Source organism: Gobius niger (assembly GCF_951799975.1).
Source record: "Gobius niger genome assembly, chromosome: 1".
NCBI classification, from domain to species: domain Eukaryota; kingdom Metazoa; phylum Chordata; class Actinopteri; order Gobiiformes; family Gobiidae; genus Gobius; species Gobius niger.
In genome coordinates this window covers 69,515,666-69,535,620 of record NC_136852.1, presented here as the reverse complement: position 1 = coordinate 69,535,620, position 19,955 = coordinate 69,515,666, and the positions used below count along the sequence as shown (strand labels likewise).

At 42.0% G+C, this 19,955-nt stretch overlaps 1 protein-coding gene across 2 annotated transcripts in view; it reads right to left on the bottom strand.

Moving 5' to 3' along the window:
• The window catches only part of frmd3 (FERM domain containing 3), a 105,776-nt gene that overhangs the window by 8,825 nt on the left and 76,996 nt on the right, over positions 1–19,955 (bottom strand). For both annotated transcript variants that reach the window (XM_079552340.1, XM_079552341.1), the window contains 4 exons: positions 18,959–19,047; positions 16,503–16,577; positions 15,058–15,126; positions 13,010–13,134 (listed from right to left, as the gene is read on the bottom strand). In XM_079552340.1, coding sequence (XP_079408466.1) covers positions 13,010–13,134; positions 15,058–15,126; positions 16,503–16,577; positions 18,959–19,047 — 358 coding nt within the window. The remainder of the gene's footprint in view (positions 1–13,009; positions 13,135–15,057; positions 15,127–16,502; positions 16,578–18,958; positions 19,048–19,955) is intronic.

Genomic DNA, 19,955 nt, shown 5'->3' with positions numbered 1-19,955 from the left:
ATAAATGTCTGTGTCCATAGAATATTTTTTGGAATATAACTGACCTTGCATCACATGAATGATTGCATTTTGAGGGACTATTTTCTAGCAGATCACTCCGCCGCTGCGTAGCTTATACAGCCACAAAGCTGATCAGATATAAATTATTTTAAATGCAAAATGGCTCCAATTACTCAATCGACACAGACATTTATATGGTTAGTCTGGCGTTGTAAATGATTTGCCTCAGGTGCACTGTGGAGCGGGTCAGACTCTTTTTAATACAGGCTAGCTGATATCGTGTGCGCTAGCCTCGCACTAGCCTAGCGCCACGAAACTCTTCAAACAAAAGAACATGCATGAATTACAAATGAAAATATCTCCAGAAATCAACAACACTCTGGATAACTAGGAAATGAGGCCCTATGTCAAAAATCCTGAAATATCCCTTTAACCTCTTAACCCCCACCTGAACTGAGCACATTCTCTCCCGTTTGGAGAAGCTTCTTGAACAAAGCGTCAAAATAGCGTCCAAAATGAGGATGAAAACACAACCAACAAAACGTAACAAAACACAATTAGAAAAGGCATAAAAAGAGCAACAAGAAACAGAAACGTGCCCGAAAAGCAAGAAGAAATGCTTCAAATATGTGACAAACACAAGGCGATAATGCAACAAAAAAGTCTCGATCAGTTTTGTAGGTCCTAGAATTCAAATAAGGTGTTACACTGGCCTATAGGCTGCAAGCTCCAGTCCAGATAGAGATTAAGGCTAAGGTTCAGGCGGTAAGAGGTCATGCCAAATAGACTTTTTGGAGCTTTTAGCCATGTTGTCATGCTATGTCCTTTCCTTTTTGGCTTCATTCACACAGTTCTAGGCAATCCTCCTGAATCCTGCTCTCTGACGACTGACAAACAGCAAGAGCCCGACATCTGTAGTGTAAGGCCTGATTTTAATTTATATAACGGCTTTAGTGAAAAGAAAACAAGGATCTCTCCTTCTGAGGTTTCTCTGTTTTCCCCGTGGGTTTTGAGTTTTTCCTCGCCGTGTTGGAGAGTCTCAGGACAGGTGACATTATGTTTGCCTGGATACTTCATTCGCCTGAACTTTATATTTTTATATTTATTGCTCTGTTTTACTGCTTTAATGTTCGGTGCAGTCCTGTGAGGCAAGTCCTGTTGTGATATTGGGCTACACAAAACCATTGATTGATTGATTGATTTACTGCTAATGATGCATGGGCGGATTAGCTCGGAGAGAGGGGGCGGAGTTAACTGAATCGAAGCATTGTGTCTTCCGGGTTTGCAAAATACCCCCAGAAAATACTTATATTTCTCACAAAAAATGGTACTCCATAGTGGTAGTGGCACAATATATCATATAAATGCCTATAATGCTCATATAGTCTCACAAGCGGAGACTTCACTCTTTTCCTATACTCTGATTAGCAATGGGAGTGACCGACAGGTGGATTAGCCAATCAGAGAAGGTCCAAGTGGGTCTATGGAGCAAGTAAGAAAGAATTGGGGGACGTAATGGGAGTCCACCCCGAATCAACGCTGCAGATCAGAGGTGAGAGAAGTTTTCCGTGAGTGGGTCCCAGTCATGATGGAGGTTAATTCTGGAATCCACTCGAACTTAGTTGACAAAGCGGTTTGAGAATACCTTCCTTACTCTGCTCCAGCGAGTGCCTCTCCAGCCCCACACTGGTCCCAGCGATGCACCCCCCCTGCCCCACCAGCCGCACGTACACGTCCCGGGCCGTGTGGTTGGCGATGCGCAGGTGCAGGCTCCGGCGAGTGCAGATCTTCACCTGGCACCTCAGGGCCTCAGTCACCACCGCGGAGGGCCTTCTCTTCTCCCCCGTGAACACCTCCAGCGGTCCGCTTGGGTCCAGGGTCGGTGGCTCCACTAATCCCTGCAGCCCGCCCGGGTCTCCCCCCGCGGGCTGCTCGCTCACAAGGCCGCTGGCTCTTGGCTCGAGGACCTCCATGGCTCAGTGAAGGGCCAGTTGTCTGAGCTCCGCGGGGTGACTGATGAGTGGGGCTGGGTATATCCACACTCACACACTCACACACACACTGGTCGAGGGCCATTCTGGTCATGTCAGCGCGGGTAACAAAGACTGGAGGGGCATTAGAGGAGGATCAGGCCCCAAAGCTGCTGTTTCTAAATTTAAACAGCGGTTCCACACAGAGAGGGGCAGCTAATCTACCGCTGATTACAAGAGGCCAGGCCACGACTGCACAGGAATATCTTTGGCTTGCTATGGACATCTCGAGCTGTTTCCAGTACTGAACAATATGTATGTTCATTGTTGCAATGCTCATGAGTCATTGACTTTTGCAATGAATCCACAGTTTGAAAGTCCCATGCAGACTTGTTCCGAGCTGAGACTGGACTGATCAAGCACAGAGGAAACTCGTCACACTTTGAAGTTATAGACCAGGGGTGCCCAAACTTTTTGTCTCCGAGGGCCAAAATGAAAAAGTGCCAAAGGGCCAATCACGGCAATGTTTTAGTAGAACAAAATCAATTATTGTTGCAATATAGTGCAACAACACCACCTGTACCTGCACTACCTACAGTGACTTTACCTCATTCATTTCTTTAAGTCAAAGAAAATGCCATATTAGACCAATTTGAAAGTGTCAACTCAGCATAAATTATTTTATAAGTCATATATGTCAATGACCTTTGCAACAAAATTTGGAAAAAGTTGGGAAGTTGATGCTGCGACGCTCTATGACTGACAAGACACCAGAACAGTGTTTCCTTAACTTGCGAAAGGAGCGAAACAGCGCCCCCAATTTGACGCTGGTGGCCAAAAAGTGTACTGCATCTATATGTGCCATTGAGAATGAATGGGAGAGAGTTAGTATAAACCCGATGCGGCGCAAAAGTAGGTCACTCTCTGGTGGGCGAACCTAATTGCGGGCCCCACTTTGGACACCCTTGTTATAGACTATTGGAGGTGTAGATCAACAGGTGGGATGGAGTGTTTTGAACTCCTGAGAAGGGAATGATCGGAACAAAATGCATAAGTGAGAGCTCTATTGTCATTGTACAAGGTACAAGTGTACAACGAAAAAGTGTTCAGGCGTCAGTCCTGAGCTGCTGCCACTGTGGGTCAAACTGACCAGTATGACCTGGGAGGTTGGGGAAAATGTAGCATCTGGAATAAACCTGTCTGGCTGCTCTCTGTCTCCTCTGATCCTCTGAAACGGTGCAGCACCTCCTGAGTTTGTCTCTGTTTCAGAGCGTGGTGTCCTGCACTGGTCAGCTTTTTCAGCTGCTCCTTCCTCTTCCTCCCCCCGCTCCACAACAGTCTTTCACCATCTCCTCGTTTGTCCCTTTTTTGTTTCCTGTAGCTCCTCTTGTGACGCCTCCGTTGTGCTGCAGGTGTGGGGGCTCTTGGTGCCTCTTCAGTGTCTCAGAAGAAGACATTTGTAGATCTCAAAAGTCTTTAGCTAGCATTTTGTTTACCTTCAGGACCATTTTGGACTCTCAAAGTAAACAAATCCACCAAACCTCCACAAAAACACAGCAAAGATGCACAAAAGTATCCAGAAAAACAATGTGGAACAGAAACAAAAGTCTGAACTGGTTGCTTTAGTGTTGAGGATGTTTCCACACTCACCTCAAGATGCTATGTTGACAACTACAGAATGAATATTATGTCAATGTCAGTAACTCTTGAAATCACTGACTTTTTATCATAAGCTATTCTTCATATTCCAAAGTGTTGAACTGTGGGAGCTGAATCTGAGCTCTTATGGCAGGTCTAATCCTCCTCCTGCATCCCTCACACTGGTTGAATTATGGCATTTGTCGGCCTGTCTGCGCCCGGATCCTGGTAGATAAGACTGGCACAGGCTGTGCAAACACAACAAGGTCAGCGCTAACCTTGGGTCAGTTTCCTGTTTCCGTTCTAATGCAGTGGGAGATTAGGACTCTGAATATAGATCTTACAGCATCTTGAGGACACTTTATCCCAAAGTCCTTGCAGCGGCAGACCGCAGTCCCGTGGAAATAGTTGAGATGGAGGAGAAACTGCTGAGGCAAGCATTAAAAAGGCCATATTGTGATAAACATTTATGACGCTCATGCAATCAAAAAGTAGGAGGGGCTGGATTTCCAGAGTCGCGTGTTCCAATAGCCCCTTTAATCTCCTGCCTGCTCCGACATACACCAGGAAGTTGTGATTCATGGTCCTCCATGATCAGCCCATGAACCTTAGCCACGTTAGAAACTTATGATGATAAATCAATAAGTTGGGTGGCACTGGTTAGCGCTCATGCTTCACAGCTAGAAGGTCCCGGGTTCGATTCCCACCTGGACGGGGCCTTTCTGTGTGGAGTTTGCATGTTCTCCCCGTGTCTGCGTAGGTTTCCTCCGGGTACTCTGGTTTCCCCAACTACTAATGTGTACAATAGGCTCGGATGAATGTGTGTGTGCGTGAACTAAGGCTGGGTGGTTTTGGAAAATCACCACTATTTTCCCCATGTTGATCAATCTCGATTTTTTTAATTCGATTTTATTCTTTCATAATAAATTAAATACATCTTTTATTCAAACTTCAGCTTCAACAAAAACAAATCCTTTCATAAAGTCTCATTTAACGCACAAAAGTCTTCCATTTTCTCCTCCAAACTCCCAAACGAGGTACTGTTTGTGCCAAAGAAATGTCTGTAAACCAGTCGATTATAAAGTCCCATGACGATTATTGAGATTGACCAAAGGGGAGATTCCGATTCCGATTAATTGCCCAGCCCTAGCGTGAAAGAATGATGTTGGTCAGAGGGACAGTTGGTGCAGATGTGCTCACCACCACCATGGTTGGAGTGGATGTAAAATTGTCTCATGTAAAGCGCTTTGTGACCATGTCTGTGAAAGGCGCTATATAAAATAAAGTTCTTCTTCTTCTGAGCAGACCTTTGTTTTTAGCTCATTCCAAATAGTTTCACATTGGACTGCACTCGGTTGGTGTTTTGCGTGGAAGGGAGACAGATTCTTCAACAGTACAGTTTGTACAATATCAGAGCTGTGGTGTCCAAACCTACCCGCCACATGAGCCGGCCACATTTTCTCTGGTTCAGCTTTAGCTTTATCCAAATCTAAAAGCTTCTCGACTGGAGCTACAGCCTACAGGCCAGAGCAACGCCTCATTTGAAAGCTAAGACCTACATAACTTATCTAAGATTTCTCCTCGTGTCGTCACTTTTTCTGTGTATCTTTGGTGCTTTTTTATCGCCTCTTTTGCTGCGTTTTTTGTTGCTTTTTGTCGCCTGTTTTGTTAGAGTTTTTGTCGCCTTTCTGCTGCTTTTTCCCCTGCATTTTCATCCTTATTTATGTCTCGTTTTTGTGGCTATTTTGGCACTTTTTTCAAGACGTTTTTAGATTCGGGCAACGTCGAACTGGAGAAAACATACTTGGTCTAGGGTGGGGGTCAAGTTAAATGAATTAAAAATTGATTTCGGTTTCGGTTTATTTTGGTTTGCTCATTTACAAATGATTCAAAACATTCAAAACATACAAGTCAAGCAATGAACACAATAAATGACCAGGTGCAGGCAGAAGCTAAAGCTTATTGTGCCTGCCCTTCACTTTTAAATCATAAATGCAGCACGTTAATGGTAATAACCATCCGTTCGCTGAATCAACACAGGTGGACCATTGTTCGCATATTTAATTAATTTTTTTTCTGTCAAATATTTTTCCATTATTATTCTCTTGTAAATATTTTTGAACTGAAAAAGAGACGTAGCTTGTTTTAACTCATTGCAGCAGCTATTCCATAATTTAACTCCTTTGCATGATAAACAGTGTTTTCTTAATGTAGAATGTACTTGCGGTTGATTAAATATATATGTTCCTCTGAGATTATAGTTACTTTCTCGCTGGGTAAACAATATTTGCAAGCATTTAGGGATTTTGTTTTGTTTAACTTGGTAAATGAACTTTGCCGTGTACAAATCGACTAAGTCATAGAACTTCAGGATTTTTGATTGGATAAACCGTGAATGACTTGGTGAATTGTAAGGTGCATAATTAATTAATCTGATGATCTTCTTTTGTAATAGGAAAATTGGATTGGTTCCAGTTTTATAAGTATTTCCCCAAATCTCTATGCCATACGTTAGGTATGGTGTGACAAGAGAACCATAAAGTAAATGTAATGCTTTTTTGTTCAAAATGTATTGCAATTTATACAAAATTGCAATAGTTTTGGATACTTTCTTTTGCGTGTTTAAAATATGTGGTTTCCATGTCATTTTACAATCAATACATCCCAAAATTTTATATGATTCCATTTCATTTTCATTAATCTTGATCTTGATCTCATCATTTATCTCCTTACTACTAAATACCATAAATTTCGTTTTATCTAAGTTAAGTGACAATTTATTCACGTCAAACCAATTTTTTAGTTTATATAATTCTCTTTCAACCACCAACACAAGCTCCTTAAGATTTGGGCCAGAGCAATATATTGTTGAGTCGTCCGCCAAGAGAATAAAATTAAGAACATCCGATACTTTACAAACATCATTTATATATAACAGAAATATATGTAAAACCCATGAAAGACGAGAGTAGCTAAGAATTAACTGTGAGCTGCTGTCCCCACACTCGCTTCTAGCTCACACAACACCTACCACACATCCTGATTATGAACTAGTTCATTGTGAATCTGCAATATAATAAAACCTTTATCTCCAATTGCACTAATGTGACATGTTTTGGACTGGAACTTGTTCAAGCTGTCACTGAGAGGGGAAAAATATGGCTGTTCTCATTCCACAGAACAAGACTCATTTCGCATTAGCATGTCGTGTATTCTCGGCCTGTCAGGGGGTCCGGATTTGTTGTCACTCCCAAAACGACTACGACCAAATCCATCTGTGCGAGCCGGGGCCAACGCGTCATTGATTTCCTGTGTGGGACACGGGAGCGGGGCCTGTGCTGCTGTGGCGTGGAAGATGAATGAGGGGCTGTGTGTAAATCGTGTCAGGAGGAGAGAGGTCTATCAAAGAGCTGTGTGGGGACGAGGTGAGGCGGGGGGGGGACGTGCTGTGAGGAGGTGTGTGGGGCGGCCATAATGTAAGATGTAGAAGACAAAAGGTCATGTCCCAGAGATGGATGGAGACATGGCTAAATATGGTATACGTCGGGGAAATCTCTATAGCCTGCCTATTCTTACTCTATACATCTGTGTATTGTACAGATAAATAATGAAGGGAATAGTTTATCTTAACCTCGTAAAGCAGTACTAAGTAACTCATGCCCCTAGAGGCCATAAGCGCCACTGCAGGTGTCGTAGCAAGTTACGTTTTTTTACTCATTAACTGTCCGTGAGAGTAAATACTACGCTTTTGGCTGTAAAAACTGTTTAAGTGATGCTAGCCCACAGTTAGCTTTGCCCGTTAGCCTGTTAGCTACTTCTTCGTGATTCCATTAGTGTGTATTGGTGGCTCCGACCCGTAGGCAGCAAAGTTGCAATTGTGGTTTTCTGGCCAGAGACACCAGGGGGAGATGATAGACCCCCCAATCATCCCATTAAGACTTGTATTACCCCCACAGGGACTACGGAAAGGATTTATTAAAGGAACAGGCCACCATTTTTCCATACTGAGATATGTTCTTCCCTGAGCTTAACTTCACCCCGTTTGGAGCTATAGGAACACATTGGGAAAGGCCAAATGCTAACAACATCTTTGATCGTTTTGCGTAACTGAGGGCACGCACAAAGACCAGACAGGTACGTATCAACTCGTCTAAGCTCAGGCAAGAACATATCTCAGTATGTAAAAACGGTGGCCTGTTCCTTTTAACCTAGCACATTTTTTGCCATTCGGCGTTTCCCAAATCTAAAAGCTTCTTGAAATTAACGTCACCATAGCGACAAAAGCGGGACATAAACAAGGATGAAAACGCGACAAAAACATAACAAAAAAGTGACCAAAATTTTTTCTAAAAGTCACAAAAAAAGCTACAAAAACGTGACAAAATGATCAGTATTGTAGGTCTTCGCTTTCAAATCAGGCATTACCATGGCCTATAGGCTGTCAACTCCATCGAGAAGCTTTTAGATTTGTGTAAAGCTGAACTGGAGACAATGCGCTTGGTTAATGCGGGTGGTTAGAGGTTAATGTTATGTTACGGTGATTCTATTGCCAATAAAACAGAGAAATACTTGATAATAGCTCATATGTGGCCGTATTGTTTGCTCTAATTAAATATAAAGACAGACATTTTCCTTACAGCCAGGGCCTCATAAAGTATGGGACTTGTGGCTAAAATAACATCTAAAATCAAGTGTTAGCAGATCCCCACTTATCGAGCAATTATCTTTCCTTTGAGCACCCGCTTCCAACTTCCTTATGCAAGATTCAAACGAACCTTATTCCATTTCCACATGTTCCGCTCCATTTCCCTCATCTCGTACGAGTAACCTTACCCTCCGCTTCCTTCTCTTTAGTAACAAGATTTATGCCTCTATCCAATAAGGGCTCTCGCAGAATGTGTCGGGCCTAATAACGCTGGGAAGTGACAGAGAATAATGACGGCAGGCTGATGGAATCACCGGGGACATGCTAAACTACTACCCAGCTGTAAGGGGGGGGGCATGGGAGAGAAAGCCTTAAAGCGCCCATGGAAAGAGACAGCAGATGCAAGTTCAGCTGCGAGTGCGGTGTCAGAGGGAGTCGTGATGGATGGGCTCGCTTAGATATGCCTCGATGTGAGATCCTATATCAGCAAAGTGTTCAGGAGCATTACAAGAGCACTATAACAACGGGGGCGGAGAGAAGATCACCTGTTATTCAAATGAAGGATCAAAAAATGTCTTCTTTAATGTGATACAGAAGACACAAGTTTTTTAGTTATTTGATGTGAACGTAGTGTTATAGCAAAACTGGTCCATAAGAGGCTTTTAGACACAACTTTAGGGATCCACATCTGATCAAAATCTCAAATGGCTGAGACACTAATCCTACGGGACTCCTGGGGCTCTTCTTTTATCCTCTTAAAGGGATATTTCAGGATTTTTGACATAGGGCCTCATTTCCTAGTTATCCAGAGTGTTTTCATTCATGCAGTCCTTATATTTGAAGAGTTTAGTGGTGCTAGGCTAGTGCTAGGCTAGCGCATTTCTATGGTAACTAGTAGCCTGCATTAAAAACCTCTTCAAAATCATGGGGTCGTCCTCCAAACGTTGCCATATCTGATTTGTAGAAAGCTCCTTTGTGAATTCCACGTGTAGTAATGCTGCGGGTAAACAAACTACTGTAGATCCGGTAAGCTAGCAGATCACTCCGCCGCTGCAGGGAGCTGATGCTGCTGAAATATAAGTTCTTTTAAATGCAAAATGGTTATATTTTAAACATGATTCATTCAACACAGACATTTATATGGTTAGTCTGGTGTTATAAGTGATTTGCCTCAGGTGCACTGTGCTTGGGTCAGACTGTTTTTAATGCAGGCTACTAGTTACCATAGACATGCACTAGCCTAGCATTAGCCTAGCACCACTAAACTCTTCAAACATAAGGACTGCATGAATTAAAAAAAAAAGAAAGAATCTCCACAAATCATCAACACTCTGGATGACTAGGAAATGAGGCCCTATGTCAAAAATTCAGAAATATCCCTTTAAGCTTCTTGAAAATAGCATCAAAATAGGGACAAAAGCGACACGTAAGCAAGGAGAAAACACGACAAAAAAGCGGCTAAAAAGGAAAACAAAAAATCCCAAAAAGCAACAAAAAAGAGTCAAAAATACAATGAAAAAATGACGACAAAACAAGGAAAAAACTCTTGTAGATCTTAGCTTTCAAATCAGACATTACACCGGCTTATAGGCTGTAAGCTCCAGTCCAGAAGCTTTTAGATTCGGGTAATGCCGCTTAAAGTGAAGGTTATGAGGTTAATGTTACTGTGTGGTATTGCATAATAAACTATTTAATGTACAGCACTTTGGAAACTGTTTTATGTTTATAAAATGTAAGAAAACAGATGCCATTTTTATATACATCTTGATCACAATGTCAAAAAAAATCTAAAAAGTTTTCCTTGGTTTATCCAGGTTTCTGCTTCAACACGAGCTGCAAATCACACCCCGTCCCTTTAAGACCTTTCACCAATCGCTCCCCATCAAAATCCACCTCCAACCACGCACTCACACGGGCTCATAATAACACTTTCCTCCAGAATAGTAGTGGGTTTGAGAGGTTTGAACAGAAAACAGCATTAGTAACAGAACTAATGGCCTTTCTTACTTTGTACTTTGTGATGATGAATTATTAACATCTTGTCCATTAGCTCAACTATAAAGTCAGCCATTTGACACAATGCCACACAGGCAACTTCTGTATATTTAACAGCTGGCCTTTTCAAGCACTTTTTCTTTGTGTATCAATTGGCCACTCATTTAAAAAGGGCGACATACTGTACATACTCTGAACAGATTATGTTTATGTGACTTACCCCGTCTGCTGACTGCAGAAGGGAGAGAAGCGTTTTGAAAAGAATACGGAGCCTGGTCACAGATTGGATTACAGTGGCCCATTGACTATTACTGGGTGCATTAAACACAACCCCCCCATCTCGATGCTTCAGACCATGTTTCTGTTCCAAAACACGCACACACATTGCTGATGGCAGAGGGGAAAGTGTGAAGAACAGTGAGAAGTCATTAAGTGTCATTTTCCTGCATTAGTTGCTGCATGTGTACGTAAAAGCAAAAGCACAAGAGGAAATGTCAGCGCAGACGTGACCAGACCGATCCCAAAGTATCGCAGAAAAGCATTTTACATTTTACAATTGTGGCCCAGTGGAGGCTTCAGGCTTTGTTTAAGTGTGAAGAAACATAAAGGACACTGCAAAACCATGGGGGTGTTGATGAAGGTTATTTTTGATTGTGAGTGATGGTGGTTGTGGTCAAGGTTCTTTATATTGGTCAAAAACGCTTGATTTAAAGTGAATTAGAAAAGTACCCTAATTTCCGAACTATAAGCCGCTCCTTTTCCCCACCCTTTGAATCCTGCGGCTTATACAACAGTACGCCTAATTTATATATTTTTATAGTCAAACTGAATATTGTGTCATGTGTCACTCCATGGCAGTCTTACTTCCTCCACAACTGTCCGCGGTGTAGGGGGAGGGCAGCAGGATGTAGCTAACATGTAATGGCAAAATAAAGCCATTACATTTTTTCACCGCTGAAATATTGCGGAGAGACCAGCGATGCACGGTTATCAAAAGCCTCGAGGGGTCACCACGAATCCTGCTCAGAGCAGATTCACACACCGGGAAACTCCCGAGGCTGAGTGACATCCTGCGGAGGGCGGGTCTTAACACTCCCGAGGAGCTTCACTGAGCAGACGAGCATTTAAACCAGGGGTGGGCAATTAATTTTCATAAGGGGCCACATGAGAAGCCTGAATTGAGTCGGAGCCGCACCAACAATAACTCAAGCTTATATCGGGATATAAGTATAATATATGAGGAGTGTATCGCCGGGGTCCATAAACGAAAGCTCCAAAATAAAAAAAGTTTTGATTGGGAAAATACATCGTTTTTTTTGTTTTTCAATAAATGAAAAATAATGAGCCCGACAGGACTGTAGCCTCATATAAACACTTACACTTATTGCACTTTACAAGCCTGTGTCACAAGTCTCTGCTACATTGTAGCCAATATTCATTCACTCCACACCCCGTGGTAGTAAGCTACTATTGTAGCCACAGCTGCCCAGGGGCAGACTGTTCATTTCCCACTTGCAAGTCACACAATGTGTTGTTTATATCCTGATTTCTTATTATGTCAGTGCCCTCAGTTGGACACCTGTGGAATTCTTTCCTTTAATCCGTATCTAAGCTGCCCCCTAGTGGCTGGAAAAAATCATAACTCCGCACAGGAATGGGCTAGAGATTTTTTTTGGACATACTTATGAATTTATGCTCTACAAGTTGTGGGCTGGACTGAATCATACGACCTGGGCCGTATTTTGCCCAGGTCTGATTTAAAGAATAATTTAATCGAAGTTTGTAACACACTTTCATAATAATAATAATAATGCCATACACTTGTAATGCACTTTACAAGCCTGTATTACCAAGTTTCTCAAAGCACTACACTGTCGTCATTATTCATTCATTTCATACTCAGTGGTGGTAACCTACTGTTGTAGCTACAGCTGCCCTGGGGTAGACTGACAGAAGCGAGGCAACCAGTCTGTACCATCGGCCCCTCCGACCACTCACTCACACACCACATTCACCCAGGCTTCCTGGTGTTACCAAACAGTCTCCCATCCAAGTACCAACCACGCTTAGCTTCCAAGATCAGGTGGGATCGGGGCGGGGCAAAGGTGGTCTGGCCTTTAATAAAACCTTTTGGCCGCCATTCTCTCGGTAAACGGCGCTGATGACGGTGCTTCATCTAATGCGCTTGGAACAGTGTGAACAGCTGCAGCTTCTAGACCAGCGCAGCCTATGTACAGTGTGTATAAAAAATATATATTTATAAATGCTGTTGGTGCGTCTTATTTTCAGGTGCACTCAGTCATCTATTTGTGTTTATGTAAATGCTAAACTGATGAATAATGACTACACCGTCACCATCAGCGTCTGGCAAACTGACCCGAGCCCACGAGCCTCCAACGACCCACAGTTTAAATCTTCGCCTCTGAGTCACTAATTGCTGTTGGTGCTGGATAATTACAGTCAGGGGAGGCCTGGTTGGCTGCATTTCCCTCATGTCAGAGCCTAAACCCCACACACGCCTTTGGGAGGATGATGACATGGGTATTTTTAGAGCGCTCCCATTGGTGTCTCCGGGGAAACGGGCTGATGGAGGGGCGGGAGCATCAGCTGCTCAATTACCACTCTGCCAAATGTGCACACACGCGGGACAGAACATGTGACGGCTCATTTTCACAACTTTTTACATTTTGTTTCTATTTATGTTTAGCGTTTTTTTACATTTTGTCATGTAAATTGAACGACTTGTTGCTGCTGGACTTACCGCTGTCTGGGGCCGCCTCCTCGTACTCGCTCGGGGAGGGCAGGGCGGGGACGAGCGGCTCCATGTTCATGATGAGGTTCTTATGGCTCAGGGAGTTAAAACTTCGACTCTGTCCAAAGTGAGCTCTGAAAAACAACTAGAGTTAGGAGGTTTGTCTTTATTGTTTTGCAGGATACAAGATACACATGTAAGAAATGACTGCAGCCCCCGATAGATATTCTCCATTCATTCAATTGTACATTATGCATTTAAATCTCTAATCTCTATCACTAACTCCCACCTGAATTGAGCACATTGTCTCCAGTTTGGCTTTACCTAAAAGCTTCCTGAAAAAGCAACAAAAATGAGGACAAAAAAGCGACAAAGAAGCAATAAAATAGTGCCAGAAAAAAAACTGTAATCAAATAAAAAAAAGTGAATAAAGAGCGGCAAAAATGTGGCCAAAAAATGAAAAAGCATAAAAAAAGACACTTAAAAACTATGAAAACACGAGAAAAAGAGACGGAAAAATTATTTAAAAAAAAAAATTGTGTGACAAATGTGACACAATGTGGCGACAATGCAACAAAAAAGTTAGGTTCAGTTTGAGGCGTTTCACTTTTGCTCTCCAGTCAAGAAGCTTTTAGATTTGGGGTAAACTCATCTTTTGTTGCCTAGTTGCCATAGTTTCTTTTTCTTTTTTAATTCATGCAGTCCTTATATTTGAAGAGTTTAGTGGTGGTAGGCTAGTGCTAGGCTAGTGCAGGTCTATGGTAACAAGTAGCCTGCATTTAAAACCTCTTCAAAATCATGGTGTCGTCCTCCAAACGTTGCCATATCTGATTTGTAGAAAGTTTCTTTGTGAATTCCACGTGTAGTAATGCTGCCGCAGGTAAACAAACGACTGTAGATCCGGTCACCGAGCAGATCATTCCGCCGCTGCCTAGCTTACAACCAGGAAGCGGATGCTGCTCAAGTATAAGTTATTTTAAATGCAAAATGGTTATATTTCAAAAATTATTCAGTCAACACAGACATTTATATGGTTAGTCTGGTGTTATAAGTGATTTGCCTCAGGTGCTCTGTGCTTGGGTCAGACTGTTTTTAATGCAGGCTACTAGTTACCATAGACATGCACTAGCCTAGCGTTAGCCTAGCACCACTAAACTCTTCAAATATAAGGACTGCATGAATAAAAAAAAAAAGAAAGAATCTCCACAAATCATCAACACTCTGGATGACTAGGAAATGAGGCCCTATGTCAAAATTCCAGAAATATCCCTTTAAGCTTAAAGCTTCTTGAAAATAGCATCAAAATAGGGACAAAAGCGAGACTTAAGGATGCTAATTGTGTAAATTGTAAAAATGAAACTTATGGCACAATAAAGTAATTTTAAAAAAAGGACGCAAAGCTACTATTTACCATAGACATGCACTAGCCTAACACTAGCCGAACACTAGCCTAACACTAGCCTAACACTAGCCTAACACTAGCCTAGCACTAGCCTCTAAACTAGCCACTAAACTATTCAAATATAAGGACTGCATGAAAAAAGCGGCAAAGTAGCAATAAAAACAAGGATGAAAACGAGGATTAAAACACGATGAAACGCCTAAAAAAAGTACAAAATGTAGCAAAAAAGCGTCAAAGAAGCAATAAAATAGAGCCAGAAAAGCAACAGTAGTACAACAAAAAAGTGACTAAAGAGTGGCAAAAATGTGGTGAAAAAATCTGATGAAAAAGCATAAAAAAAGAGACTTAAAAAACTATGCAAACACGACAAAAAAAAAGCGATGATAAAAATGTGGCAAAATGCGGCGACAATGCAACAAAAAGGTTAGACTCAGTTTTGTAGCTTTCAAATGAGGCGTTACACTGTTGCTCTCCAGTCGAGAAGCTTTTAGATTAGGGTAAAGCCGAACGAGAGAAAATGCACTTGGTTAAGGCGTGGGGGTTAACATGCCACATATGGATTTGCCAATGAAAAACAAGAAGCAAAAACAAGTACCACAAAGTAATATAAGCTCATCTTTTGCCTATTGTTCCCATGCGTTGTGGGCGTTTGTACCTGTAGACCTCGGGTGGGTCCCTCTGAATCTTCGAACTGGCCTCTATCACCTCCTTTGCGACTCTTCCACTGGTAAAACAGAAAACAACAAGTGAGCGACATCCCTTAGACAAACGTTACAACCTACAGGGCCTGTGTTTGCAGCAATTACATGAAGATGAGTGTGTTTATCCTCAGATGTGCCGCTGCTGTTCATTATCTGGAGCTAGTTTCCGGGCCGCAGCAGGTCAGCCCCTCCGTTACTGTTATTATCGGGAGGGAACAGCAGCTAGTCCACATCTATGAAGCTATTGTTAAACAAATTGGTGGTTAGAAGGACACAGACGGCAGGGCAGCATCCCCTGTGTGCTGGGGAGGACAAATGATGACCACGATGGGGCTGCATGTTACGAGAGCGAGCGCTATGCTAGGACAGTGCAAGAAAACTGATATCGCCCGCAAATGATCACAGTCTTTTTATTTTAGTCTGTCAGGAAAGAGATTTAGGCTCATTATCCTAAAGCCAGAGTTATTGACCATAAAGGCATAACATGTAACAGAGTACATTAACCTCTTAACCCCCCCACATTTTCACCCAAATCTAAAAGCTTCTTGAAAAGCAGAAAAAATGAGACAATAACGTGGATGAAAAAGCAACAAAAAACATTAAAAAGTGGCAAAGACGCATCAAAAACGTGATAAAAAAAACATGACAATAAAGCGATGGAAAAAGTGGCAAAAATGTAACTGCAGAGCAAAAACAATCACTAAAATGTGATGAAAACACAACAAAAAAAGTGTCAAGAACCTGATAAAAAGCAACGAAAAAATAACAAAAAAGTGATGGGAAAAGTGTGGAAAATGTGACAAAAACGCAATAAAAAGCCACAAGAGAGCAACAAAAAGATGGAAAAAGTGTCCAAAAAAAAGCAACAATAACATGGCAACAACGCAAGAAAAATATCAGTTTATCAGTTTTGTAGGTCTTAGCTTTCAAATGAGGCATTACACTTGCCTATAGGCCAGGAGTGCCCAAAGTGGGGCCCGAGGCTGACCTACATCTGGTTAATACTAACTCTCTCCCATTCATTCTCACTGGTAAATATGGATGCAGTACACTTTTTGACCACCAGGGTCAGAGTGGGGGCGCTGTTTCCCTCCTTTCGCAAAGTTAAGGAAACAAAGTTCTGGTGTCTTGGTATTTATCAATCACAGAGCGTTGCAGCAACAACTGTCCCAGTTTTCCAACTTTTATTGCAAAGGTCATTGACATCAACAAAGGTACATGTTAAAAATGTACTTATAAAAGAATTTATGCTGAACTGACACTTTCAAAATGATCTAATATCGCATTTTCTTTGAGTTAACAAATGAATGAGGTAAAGTCATAAAAAGTGAATCATAAAAAGTGGCATCTATTCCGGGCTCACACTACTTACTTTCCTGTTTAATAAAAAGTTCCACACCTGTATCTGAAGCGGCTTCCTTTAAAGAAGATATTGCTGCTCGACACTGTCTTGATCTGACTGGACTTCGCACATCTGAAAGAAAAGGTTTACTCAGACAAAAGAACCAACACAAAACATGCATTCATTCATTTTTTTATTACAGCCTTGCACAATAATGTATAAAGAAACCCTTGCATGGAGTTAGCGGGAGCCCGGCGGAGAAATACAATACCCAGGGTTTGCCTCTATAAAAGCTTTAGCGGTAGGTCAGAGCTTTGTGTCTATATAGGCTTCATTTATCAAGTGTAACCGGACTCCATTCCCTCAGCACTGATGCAGCAGCGCAAACTACCCTGCTAATCCCGCCCAGAGTCAGCCTTTGCCGAAATAACACCTTGGACAAAACAAAGGCATCTCAAACGCGGCAGTGTTCGCAGATAAGTCTTGGTTAAAGGAGGGGTTTGCTTTAGCGTGTAGGCAAATCCATGCCTGTGTTGTCTTGAGTCGCTCGGCCGTTTAGCATGTGATTTGATTAGGACCGGCGCAGGCTTGTCTGACATTGGAGACGACATGCTCTCCCAGACACATGAGCTGCTGGCACTACTCAGCCAATGTCCACAGCACACGCTAATCTCAAGCTTTTGGAAAGCTCTGGGCAGGAAAGCGTGGAGCATTCTGGATTTAAGACTTTGTTGTGGTAGTTGAAACTGTAAATAAAGAGAATGCAACGTTTGACATGTGAAATACACCTTATTTAGCCCTAATAAATAATGAGTTAACGCTTAATCAACTGCTTAACAATGAGTAAGTGAAGTATGTGAAGAGCTATTCATTACGAGTGATGCATTAAAGGGACTATACAGAGTTAAAAAATGTTAAAATTATGTATTTTCCTCCCCCTACATGTTCCAGCAATGTCCTAATGTGTAGCAACTGCCTCTAAAATCCTGCACTGTCACTGAAAATTAATGTTAATTCAAGTCTGAATTGCCATCATGTACAAGCTCAATATAGAAGGTGCAGTTACACGTATGACCTGAGGTGGCAGTAGTGAGTATAAAATGGTCAACTTGCATCTAGCCCCTTTAACTGTTGTAGTTAAGTCGTTGTTAAGTGTTAGTCACACTTAACTCATTGACTGCCAACCATTTTCATATCAGAGAGCTCCCACTGCCAGAGGTTTTTCAGGATTTTGACTGTTTTTTCAAGACCCACAGAAAATTTAGGTCTAGGTCTATATCAACATGAAACCCACCACAAGAAAGATTAGACTCTCTTCTTACATCTAAAAAAAAAAAAATGTTTGTACCTTTTTCCATTCTTTAGTAATCGTCCGTAGAAAATAGGTGAAATCACCCAAAATGCTGTTTTCTGACCAAAAAAATTAAGAAAACGAAAGAGCAATGCTGCCACCTAGTGACTCAATAAAATAACTTGTAGTTCTTTTATTGAGTCACTAGGTGGCAGCATTAGGCAGCACAACTAAGATTTTAACACAGACATGCTCAAGGCTTTGCTGCAGCTGTTCCCATTGAAAAACCTAATTGACGTCTATAGACGTCATTGGCAGTCAATGAGTTAACTAGTGAACTGTTCATGATGAAAGTGTTAACTCATCATTTATTAAGGCAAAATAAGGTGTAGTTATTATTAAGTGTTAATAAATTCTTTTCGTAGTCCCTCTGGGGGTAATACAAGTGTTGATGGGATGATTGGGGGGTCTTTCATCTCCCCTGGTGTCTCTGGCCTGAAAACCACAATTGCAACTTCGCTGCCTACGGGTCAGAGCCACCAATACACACTAATGGAATCACAAAGAAGAAGCTAACAGGCTAGCGGGCAAAGCTAACTGCGGGCTAGCACCACTTAAACAGCATTTACAGCCAAGTTTGAGTGAAAAAAATGATTTCCATTGAATTGGATGTACAATATCCCTCTGTCCTTTTGTCTTTTCTGTCAGTGTAGCATTTACTCTCCAAGACAATTAATAAGTTAAAAAATAGCAACTCGCTACAACACCTGCTGTGGTGCTTATGGCCTCTAGGGGCATGAGTTACTTAGTTCTGCTTTAAGTAGGTGAGCCACATTATATACAGCAAAAGCTTATTTTTATTATTTGAATACATTTCTCTTGTTACTTTTATATGTGTCAGATTTTTTTATATGTAAATGTGGGAACAGAACCTTGAATGTTTTGAAAATGCTTTCTTCTTCACCCAGAACTTTTATGCAATTCAGAGAGAGCAGCGCAGACAGACAGGAAATGGTTACATAAAGACTGCCTTAGAGCCATCAGCTGTGTCTCTCTGGGTAATGTTGGATTAATTTAAGAACTCTGCTGTCGGGCAGCTCCGGGAGGTCAAGGTTAATTCAGGGACATCTACATACTCTCATATGGGGCTGCAGGATTTCACTGAAATCAAAAGCATTGATTGAGTGGCATAATAACGACTTCTTCATGTGTTTGTACGCACTTGTAGAAGGCCTGGTTCTCCACTCCGCACTTCCACAGGTGCTTGCAGGCCGCCGGAGTCGAGGTGTGGAATGTCAGCACTAGTTTCTTCTGCACAGACAGAGACAGCGCACGAGAGAATGTGAAATGTGATACTGAGCTGAATAATACATGGATCAGGAGCAGCTAAAGTGCCCGATCAGAGGAGGCTGTGCAAAACGCTGACCCATACTCCCAGAGCTTAAAGAATGTGGGGGAGTGATATATGCTGACCTTTATACAACTCAGCCAGGATTTAAAGGGAGGGTATCTAGGATTTATTTTCTTTATTGTGATTGATTTAGGAGAAAAAGAAATGTTTGATCAAAAGCACCACCAAACCAACCAACCACAAAATGCAGCAAAGGCTCTGGCGTGAAAAGCTATATTTTAACCTCCTACTCCCGCCTTCATCTCATTTTTGCCACTTTCTTGTTGAGTTTTTGTGGCATTTTTTGTGACTTTTTTGTTGCACTTTCTTTGCTTTTTTGCCACTTTTTTGTCATATCTTTGCCCAGCCATCCATTTTCTTCCGCTTTATCCGGTGCCGGGTCGCGGGGGCAGCAGTCTCAGCAGAGAAGCAGACTTCCCGATCCACACAGACCTCCTCCAGCTGTTCTGGGGGGACCCCGAGGCGACACCAGGCCAGCTTGGAGACATAGTCCCACCAGCGTGTCCTTGGTCTTCCATCAGGCCTTGTCCCAATAGGACATGCCTGAAACACCAGGAGGCATCCGAAACAGATGACATATTTTTGCAACTTTTTTAAATTTACATTTTTTACTTTTTTGATGCACTTTCATTACTTTTTTTTGCCACTTTTTTGTTGCGTGTTTGTACTTTTTGTGGCTTTTTATATTGTGCTTTCGTAATATTTTGCCACTTTTTTTGTTGCACCGTCATCGCTTTTTTAACATTTTTTTTGCTAGTTTTTTTAAAATTTTATTTGCACCGTCATCGCTTTTTTGACACTTTTTTGT